Source organism: Leuciscus leuciscus (genome assembly GCF_965113295.1).
Source record: "Leuciscus leuciscus genome assembly, chromosome: 2".
NCBI classification, from domain to species: Eukaryota; Metazoa; Chordata; class Actinopteri; order Cypriniformes; family Leuciscidae; genus Leuciscus; species Leuciscus leuciscus.
The window spans coordinates 43,748,244-43,759,233 of NC_138726.1; the positions used below are offsets into that span (position 1 = coordinate 43,748,244).

The following is a 10,990-nucleotide window of genomic DNA, read 5'->3' on the forward strand; positions in this document are numbered from 1 at the left end:
AAAGAGGTTCAAAGACAGCTAATTTCTGCTGCACAGAAGGGAACAGGACATGTTTCTCTGATATCTTGTGCAGACTGCTTATTGAACAACCCAAAGCCTGTCTAATCTAATTGATTAGCTTGGTGTTAATGAATGGAGCTTGATTCATGACAGCAGCTGCCTCATGTTGATCCTAGCTCTTTAGCCCTCAGTTTAATGAGGACAAAAAGCACAAACTAAGGCTGCTCAACATATTGTGAGACACTAGATGCTGCTTACTGCCAAAAGATGAACTGATGATGCCGAAGCCGCAGCCGCAGCCCCAAAGAGTCTGTTGGGTTAGAACTGATGTTCTACTCCATTACTCAACTCATTCCCATTAGACAACTGAGTAAGGCAGCTAATAAAAAGAGAGAGAGAAAAACTGCAGGCACTTGCCAAAACGGACCATAGATTTACTTTATTGAGGCATTTAAACAACAGGAGCCAGTCCTAAATGGCTTCTTTCTTTTTTTCTTTTTACAAAATAATAAAAACTAAATGCAAAAATCTAAACATTGTATTAATGCTCTAAAGAGATATAAACCCTTTAAAATCCACTGACATCATGAAAGTTAAACAGGCTTTTGGCTTTAACTCTATAAGAACATTTATACTTTCACTTAAACAGCTCTAGTATAAGTCTGTTATGGTCTTCCACATAGAATTACAACTCTGCAATGTTCCAGGACAATATGCTAATACTAAACAATAGAACATAGTGACAAAAAGTCATCAAGCAACACTCATAAACCTGAAGTATCAAATCATGTTCAGTGAGATACACATAAATGCAACCATATTCATTTTCAATGTGCTGGTAAAATGCTGGCATGCTGGGAAAAATGCAGATGTGACTGAATCACAAGTATTTTTCAGTGTAGGCCTATATCTTGATAGCAAATCTGCATTATGATGTGATGATATTAAATAAACCCAAAAATAATAATCAAGTAACTCTTTGAGTTTTTCCCAGCATTTTTATTTTCTTCTAAAAATAGTTTTTTACAATGTAATGTCACCTTTATTTACATAGCGCTTTATACAATACAGATTGTTTCAAAGCAGCTTTACGGTGATAAGAGGAAAATGTTCATTTCGGATGTACAGTAGCTCTAAAAGAAAACAGTGTCATTGTTCAGCTGAAGTTAGTTAAGTGTTGATTCAGTTAATTTCATCCATAAAGCAATTCTGCAGAAAAATAGTGAAGTCATCGTCGAGCTCAGTTCAGTTATCATCCAATAGTGTCTGGCTGTCAAATCTATAATACTGATGAATATTAAGGGTGTGTTCACACTTGGCATGTTTGGTTTGATTATAATGAAACCTGGTGCGATTGCTCTGTTAGTGAGGTTAATTTGAATAAGTGTGAATGCTGCCATCCAAACAAACTCCAGTGCAGTTCGAACGGGACATGTTGTCACAAGATGCGATCCTAAAAAGGACAGAATGCTCAAGCATACTCGTTTTTTTCTTTTCATAGTCGCGATGTTGCCCATCACAGTTTGGTACAGACAACAGAACCTCCTTGCAGCAGATCTTGCAGCAGATCTTCGTTTGTGTGACACAGAGGGATTCCTGTTGCTGTTTTGACTCCTTTAAACTTTTTATAAGCTCTTCACGAGTTCTCAGCTGGTCAAAATACTATCATATGTAGGCTACACACACATACAATGAGCGTATTTAGCCCAGCACACAGCATTGTTTTGGATGTTCGGTAATAAAAGCCGACCAATCAGGTTGTGAACGTATCCCTTCGTCTTTATGTTCAGTATCTTTAGGTTCGCTGTTAAAATGCCAATATGAACGCTAAGTTGGAGACGAAGCTAAATGCAAATGCAGAAATCAATCCACAAAACTATTGTCACAAATTAACAATGAGCTAGACATTATGCAGATTAATATGCGTTTCTCTAGCTGTCATCATGCACCTTATTACACACAAAATGATGTGACAGTGAGCGACAAACAATATTTATTTGATATATTCATAATTTCTATCGGTACCCTATCCTGAATCAGTATACATTACAATACCAGCTGCACAGGAAAACCGAAATTACAACTAAATTTCACCCCCTGCTTATTTCACTAATTATTATTCTGACATTTCGACCCAGATAAACTCAAAAATCCTCCAGGCTGTACAATACAGCACGATTATGAATGCAAAATGTAAACTGTCTGCTCCATCCGTTTTTATTCAGAGTCTGCCATCCATGACAGCTCATCCAATTGTTCTTCAATCTCATATCATTATCTTCACAACAAACATTAAGTTGCTTAATTTGCCTAGTAACACAAAACTTTGTGCCTTTCATATGATCATAAATATATTCAGGGATCATGCCTCTCTAATTATTAATCAGCTATTTGAGGCTGGCTGTTATTAATGATGTGCCCTCTATTGAAATGTTAATCATATCATTTCCTCAATGTCATTGTCTTTAGGTTCAAAGAGGGTTTTATGAGGCGCACAGAGGGCAAACATTTGAATTCTCCATTAGCCGTGCGCTTACAATGTGTTGCTTAATCACAGCAGTTTGCCAACTCATTTAAACAAACTGACAACAGAAAAAAGCACTACGATGTTACATAAATCAGATTGCCAATTCATCAATTTGTTTGCAAGATGAAAGGTATTTTGACTTGTTCCCTTTTACAATATGGGCCCACTAATCATCTGGGAAAGGAAATGGATTTGTAAGATAATTGTCTATAATAGATCTGAATGAGGGAGTAATAAACACTCAAATGTACCCACAACAAACTATTTAATTATCTATTTTGCTGACAGCACCAGAATAACAGAAATGATGATGAAGCTGACTGACCTGGTCATTTGGTGCAAGAACAACCACCTCTCCCTAAAGATAAAGGTGAACATCTTTAAATTTCTCACATTAACTGAGAACAAAAGTGTTTTATTTGAAATAAATGTATATATTTAGCAAGTATGCAATTGCTCAAAAGTGAAGACATTTATAAATAAACACTGATTGAACATTCTGTGCAAAACACCAGAAAACGGCAACCTGTATAAATGTTGGGTGATTTGTGTTTGGCAGGCGTTTGTTGCAACAGTGTGAACTAGGCTGTGCAATAACTGCAGGACATTTATCAGACAAGAAGATGCTGCAAGACATCACTGAATAACTCTCCATCTCAGCCCTGATCCTCCACTTCCCCCCCAGGACAATGTGCAGCTTCTTAACTTATTACCATTATCAAGAAGCCTTACCGCTTCCATTACTAGCCTCTCTGGAATACTTGAGACCCCATCTGAACTAAGACTGGCCTACACATACATCGCTACTGCACAACTTAGCAATATTGTACTCTATATCACTGCATTAGCAAAGGCATTCTACTCCGCTACATGCTCAGACCAAATGTACATTTATGTCCATTCTATATTTTTTTTTAGTAGGCTATTTAAATTCATTTATATTACACTTTCTGGAATTATCACAGAGATGCAGTCATTTAACTTTTAAAATGATTCAGTCTATTGCTTTATGGGTAAATATGAAATGATAATAAACATAAAATTCACATAAAACAAACCCTTCTGCAAAAAAACAAAGGAATTATTTGCCAAATAATTCAAATTGTGTCATAATTTACTGAAACTATTATGTAGCTCCAAACATGTGTGACTTAAGGCTGGGATACGCAACACAACACAACAAAAGGCACCATACACTTGCCGACTTTGTAAATGGTCACAGAGAAAAACTATACATCATACACTAAACCAATGAGGATCACACACTGATTTTCAGGTCGTTCTGAACACAACAAACTCATGAAGAAATATGACTTGTTGAAAGCAATATGTGTTCTAAAATCAGCTCAAAATATCAAATGTGTTTGATATCCTCAGACTTGATGGATTCATAGTCTGAAGCTACAAAAAAACATTTGGCTGAAATCAACTTCAACTGGCCTACAATAACAAATTTCTCAACAGATCGATTAATTAAAATAGATTTTACATGCACATCCTAGCAATGGCCAAACATTAAGCTTTTTAGGCCTGTTACTCGGTAACCTTCTTGTGACAGAGCCCTCTTGACCCTAAACAAACAGTTTGGCAGTAATCTAGTCATTAACTGCTTCCTGCTGGTTAAGAAAACATTGCATCCATGCAAAGTATAAAGAGGTTTGCGAAAATAGCAGGGTTTGAATGTGGAGAAGCCTTCACGACACAGACATTTCAAAGCCCCAACAGCAGAGATGAACATCTTGATCTCATGTCTACACATCAGTCAAGCTTGCGCCATGACAACACACTCTCATACTCAGCAGAAAAGAAAGGTCAGTGCAGATCTGGGTGGGATTTATAGTCATGCATATTACATGAATTGGGATCTGACAGATTAAACATTTCATCCTAATCACATATTTGGAGTGCAAAGGTTCCTTAAAATGAAACAAGTGCATCTAGAGCTCACAGAAAATGATGAGATGGAGGTTGTTAAATATCTAATATATTCTTAGTGAAAGCTTCAATGTACGAAGGTTCCATTTCAGTTGTCAAGAAAAGCAGTTTTATCACAATATATTATGATGCAATGCCTTCAGCTGTCATATAAAAATGCAATTAGTCGACTAATAGCTTATGAATGACTACTTTAGTCAACTAGAAAAATCGTTGGCCATGGAACAGCCCTAGATAGCAATTCTGTGAATTGTGCCTCCTGGCAGCTGGCATGTGAGGGAAAGCTTGGAAAGTCCAAGAGCTGCTCTGAGTCACCTCAGTGAAAATAATGTGAACAAGCATTACAATCCTGGTGAAGTAAAACAGAGCTGACATAATGCTCATATTCCAAACTAAGAGGTGATTCATCAGCAGAAATAAACAATGAACACTTCAATTTTTCCACCAGAACACTTAAACAAAAAGCAAAAGGAAGGCTACTTCACATTACTGTACTAAATTCATTCAGTTATCATAAGTTTATATACTACAAAAATTGAAAAATCATGTTGTAAATGTTCTACTTTGATTCTACATGTTAGTTCAAATAATTACAAATGCAATTTTACAAATACATCAACTAAAAATTTAATATTAATATAAAAATATTAATAATAATAGTATATAGTATACCAATGATACTAAAAATAACACTGGTATTATTGATCCTGAAGTAGAAAAATCGGTATTATTTATACCGATTTGAGTAAATTTCAGATACTTCACTTTACAACGTAATATGAAATAAAGTACATTTTCTGACCAATGCTGTGTCTACACTATATGCGAGCAGTAAAATGTGGCATGACTAAATTAGATTGTTCCCATTATAATCAACAAAGCTGCCTGCAAGTTAGGCAAGTGGTGGATATTTTTGTGGGGTAACAACAGCATTCATAAAACAACATCAAATATGTTAGAAATACAAAAGCTGTGAAATGATATTAATGACCCATGCCATGATGAAAATATAAGAACATTGAGTAACGTTCTCATGATATTGGCAAGAACGCTGACCAAACCAGAATTTTCAGTTATCGCAGCCATTATTTGATTCACCCACATTCAATTTGTCTCCCACAGTCTTCCTCTATGATGGGCCAATAACAAACTTTAACGTTGGCTTACACTACTTTCATGTCTGAATAGTGAATATGAAAACCAGGTTAACAAAAGAAACTGTTTAATCATTAAATTACAAGCCTGCTTCTCGATCAAACTTTGACAGCAACAAATCAGTATCAGTTTAAGTTTAACAATTTTTCAGTAGTGATTTTAAAGCAAATCATCCTACCAAATTCAACACATCTAGGCTAAAGTCTCTAGGGCCAAAACTAGGTAAATGCCCATCCAAGCACTCGCATTTCTAAAGAATTGTCCTATACAGTAATAATTTTGCACGCAGCCAACAAACAACTAATCATCATGCATTCATAATCTTAAAATTATTCTGTGTGAACAGTTTGGTCCTTGTGGGAAAAGATATACACATTTGAAATGTACTTGCAGCTGTAGAATAATGCTCAGCATTTAGCCAAATTTGCAAAATTAGACAGTCTATGGTTATAAAAAGAAATTAGTACAGCTAAATATTTAAATACTCTTGTCAAAGAGGTTCCTGACAAAGACCCCCAAAGCTAATTAGGCTGGAGGATGAAAAGCCCTCTTTTCTGGTGTGCAGTCATCTGTGTCGGACAGTGAAAGGGTTGAGGATGTTCTTTCCATGGCCATGTGTGGGGAAAAATCAATTTGGTTTATATTTAAAGGCTACAGACATTCTGCACTTTGTTTCACAAAGGACTGCTTTGAACCCGTTTTCATTTGGTTAAGTGGCATAGAGCTTCTCATGCCAAAGGAATCTTCATGTCTTATACAATGGAGAATATGTGTGGAGGGTCAAATGGGTATTTATAGAAAGATACTTTATTGGTCTGAAGGGAAATGTATTAAGTCAAATGATTACCCTTCTTAATATGTGACAGACAGGCAATCAGCCTATATTGAGAGAGCAATACTTCACCGTGCTCCTTTGAATGAAAACCCATCATCTGCCACTTCAGTCAAAATTATTTGAAAAACAGGAAGTTGAAAAAAAAAATTCCTTCTGTGAATACTGTAAAAGCCTTTAATAAAAGTAAACACTGGCCACATGAATGGAAACATTAGATACGAATCACATAAAAACCTCATTTATCATTTACCTTAATCTATCAATCATCTGTACCTCTGTTACTTTACAATACTGGCCATAACAAACCAGATTTAAACAGATGATGTAACACATTTTTAGAACTTGCTCAATAAACAAGATGTGTTTCATCTGGACAAGCTTGGGTGCTTTTCTCTTTTTGTTTATACGTATTGTCTGTATGTCATCTTACCAAAAAGTATTATAAGAAAGGTCACAAAGTGCCGTATAATGACTTGAAGTACAAGGGTTGAACAAAAACTGTGAGAGGAATTCATGGATTGCGACAGACGAGGGCTTTTATGTCAGAGATGGGAGTGTTAGTCAGCCAGATACAGCTGAGTGACACTAGCCTAGAAATCTAGACGCACCCTAGCGGCAGCAAAATGTATTTCGCAGCCAGGTGGGTCTAGCAACTCTCAATAGACCTTCTAGCTGCAAAAACCTAAATTGGGTCAGGCCAATCACGTCGTGTATAGAGTAGGCGGGGGCGGGCTTAACATATGACGACAGAGTTGCGACGGCTGCCACTTGAAAACAGAATGACGGCAGTTGCTGATGGAGAACAACGGTCTTTCGAATCGGCTTTGGCCGCGACTCTGGAGGACTTGGAGTTAAGTTTTTCTTTGAGAAAAGAGCAAAGAACGGCACTTAAGTCATTCTTAAAAAAAGGAAGATGTGTTCGTCGTTTTGCCGGCCAGATATGGCAAAAGTTGAATCTATCAACTAAGCTCCGCTGTTGGGAAAACGCTCTGGTTGGTTGAAGCGCTGTCCTATTGCGTGCAGAGGGAATTTGAAAGACAGCCGTTTATCCCGCCCCTCGGAGTGAGCGTGTCTATGGTGAGTTTCCAGACCTAACATCTTGATGTAGGTCTGGCTTGCCAGGCTAGAGTGACACGGCTTGGTGAGTTGGGTGGTTAATTGTGAAGAAGATAAGACTATCATTGGCTTTAAGCTTCAATCCGATTTTGACAGCAACAGGAAGCTAAAAAGTGCCACTGTCTTTTCATTTGCAGCTTCGGATACATATAGTTCTATAACCCTAAAAACTGCTGCATATTTCCTTCACCAGCAGCAACCGCAAAATCAAATGACAAGCTGTTAGCATATAGCACTATAGTAGATTTAAAAAACCCGAAAATGTGCTTTCTCTACTGTAATAGAAATACACAGCCCTCACACTCCTAACCTTATACCTACAAATTTACAATTGAAATCACCTGGTGATGGGAACAAATTTTCCTTCTGGCCCTTTTCTAGACTTGGGTTACTGATGATCGGCACAGAGCCATTACCTCAATCAGAGCTGTTAATGTTTCACTTCATGAAGCACAGCATGCATCTTCCTCAGTGACTCACATAAATGCTTTTCTACAGCAAAAGGACACAATGTCTGAAGAGGCTTTTGGAAGCATTTAATCCAATACTGTCTAAAGGGTCCTGATTTTATTGACCCCCAAAATTATGTCTGTAGGCAATTTAATGTGTTAACACTGAAATTAATTATAAGGAAATGAATTAACTAAAACAATTAGCGCAATTAATCAGGCCACTGACATGTATGCACATTCCATAAAAAGGGATTTTCCATCAGAGCAATTCAAGCTTGAAGTACCACCTTCGTGTTTTTGCGTGTTTCGTGTTACACATTGCATCGTATTTAGACAAATATGAATGGTAAATGTATACAATTTAGATTTTATGAAAAACTTAAAACGCTATGCAGTCAAATTATTTTCCTGATTATAAACATGCTGTTATTTTACAAATATTATATCAAAATATGAAACAAACACAGATGTAAACAACTTACTTCTAGTCAATTGAGATGGACGCAGAATTCAAAACCCCACACTCTGAACATATGGTCCAGCGTCTTCCGGTAAATACTCAGACACACATTCCAACATGCATCTACAGAGATCTGAAGAACAGAGAAAATGATTAATTAATGTGAAGCAGGTTAAAGAAGTCAGAACACAGGGGACTGGCCTAATTAAGAGTGTTTCCTGTTGTGTACTTCCATTGGTGAGAATCGTCACATTATGTGCCAATTTCATTTAGAAACTATACTGCAAAATTGTTAAAGGTAATAAAAGGGAAATCAAAGCTAGACTATTTGCTATTTTATACACACACATATATCTATAAGTATATATGTATATTATAATAATACACACACACACACATATCACTATCTATTTAAACATAACTACAAAATTATTCCAAATCACTGCAAGCAAAATAAGACCTTGTTGTGACCAACTGCTTACTCTTTAAAACACTGTCCCTAAACACTGATGCATTGAGTGCTTTAAATACGATTCTGTGCTATACTGAAAAACAGATAAGACGGTTTACACTGCTTTCTGTTGAAATATACAAAAGTCTAACCGTAAGACTGGTTTTCAATTTTAGTCCACTGAAAAATGAGATCCAACACATCGACAGGTGATTATAAGATAGCAAAGAGTGGCGAAAGGGATTTTTTAAAACAACATTAACATTACTGTCCATCCCAGTAACTGACCACCCCAAACTCTTAAAAAAGTAAAAGTACTTCATGTTGAAAAATTGATAGCGTAGCATGTCTGTAATCAAAATCAATTGCAAATCATAAAGTAATTCTGCCTACATAACAGAAATATATAAACATACTCAAACCTAAAACACCCCAAAATACATCAAACAAAAGGAGTCTAGCCTTCTCAAGTTTGAAGGTTGACAGATTGTAATTGTATAAATAGTTCATAAAAGACACAGCAAAACCACTAAAAATGAAGCTATTGTTTATAGAAGATTTAAAAGGCACATCAAGAATGTACATATATCAGATGACGATTTTTTGTATTTTTTTTTTTGTAAAGATATGACATCTCTCGAAGGGTGAGTGGCAACTGCAAGTGTCTCTTCGATGTCTGGAACATTGTATAGCCTAGGCTACTATAAAAAATGAACTTAATAAACGTCAAAAAGTGACTTTAACAGACATCTGTCCTTATTCTGTGTACTTGGCTTTCAAAACTTAATTCCATCACCTTCTTTACTCATCATTAATATGACCATTTATTGTATTGCAAATGCAAAATGTTCGCTCTGAAGACAGAAAAAGCCAGTAGCCTACACAGACGAGATGTAATAGGACGGAGCACGCCGAGTTTGGAAGAAAGTTGATTTATTCCCTAACTTTTCAATGACAATCAGTTGTTCTTTTTAGCCTAGAGCTAAAGCAGATAAATACTTTAAAATGGTAAGTGTGTGGGCTAATTACCGTAAGTTGTTTTCACGGTTTTATTAATCGGACCAAACAGAGAGAATGTGACGAACACCCTTCCCTGCTGCCTTCAAAAAGAAAATAGTCCTAAATAACACTTTCCTCCTTTTGAATAAAAAATCTTTAATGCTTGAGTTTAATTTAAAATAACTAAAATTGCAGCTAACATTTCATGAGACCAAGAAATGATGATCAATTTTACCTTATATCGCAGACAATCTGTTGTTTGCTGCCTTGAATGCAGTGCGCTCGCGTGCTACAGTTGTGACAATCGCAAAACCAACACAAGCCACACGCACACGCACTCAGTTACCGTAAGCAACAGAAGAGAATTCGCGCGCAGCGCCGGGAAACTACCGTAATCATTCTGAATATAGGCTAGCTGACAAAACGTCATCATTTTCTTCTTCACTTCAAATTATAGCCTTGTGTTTAGGTCCTCATTTGAAGGTGAAGGTGTCATATTGACTGTTTTTTTAGATTGATGACAAAACCTTCCTAAATATAAATGCTTAGCAAAAACGAATGTTGTTTATGTGTGTTATTCATGGACATACACTAATAAGGCACTACATTGCACAGTTTTTTTATTTTTTTTATAAGTAAACTGAAGTAAAGTGGAATAGATCATTAGCAAAAAAATGTATGGCAGTGACTTTAAGTGGATAGCAAGTAGCCTATATTTGCTATTTCAGTAGTGAAAACATATTTCAGAGATTTTTTTTCTTGAAAAATATCAAATTTTAGGCAAGAATGTTGAATTAGATGTATGTCCCTGCAGGGAATCTGCTGTTTTCCAATTTAGTATAAACTGGTGAACATGCTGCAATCAGCATAAATTGCAAGAATAGCGGTTGAGTTATGTATTTTATTGTGAGTATCTGTCTTATTATGAAGGTATTCAATGCAGACTGTATGAGCTAAATGAATCACTGGAAATTTCTATTTTTAGAATAAATATTCTCTATTAGAAGAATATATTTTCTGACCCTAGAAGCATTCTACCACAAGGCATGCATTTGTTAAG

The 10,990-nt window shown here is 36.1% G+C and overlaps 1 protein-coding gene across 2 annotated transcripts in view; it reads right to left on the bottom strand.

Moving 5' to 3' along the window:
- tp53i11a (tumor protein p53 inducible protein 11a) overlaps nucleotides 1-10,261 on the bottom strand; it is a 27,966-nt gene extending 17,705 nt beyond the window's left edge. The window contains exons 1-3 of one of the 2 annotated variants that reach the window (XM_082150441.1): nucleotides 10,166-10,261; nucleotides 8,503-8,613; nucleotides 2,853-2,885 (exon numbers count right to left, since the gene is read on the bottom strand). In XM_082150441.1, the coding sequence (XP_082006567.1) occupies nucleotides 2,853-2,860 (8 nt within the window). In that variant the 5' untranslated portion in view covers nucleotides 2,861-2,885; nucleotides 8,503-8,613; nucleotides 10,166-10,261. The remainder of the gene's footprint in view (nucleotides 1-2,852; nucleotides 2,886-8,502; nucleotides 8,614-10,165) is intronic. The other variant, XM_082150442.1, reaches the window with a different exon arrangement.
- Nucleotides 10,262-10,990: the final 729 nt, after the last annotated feature.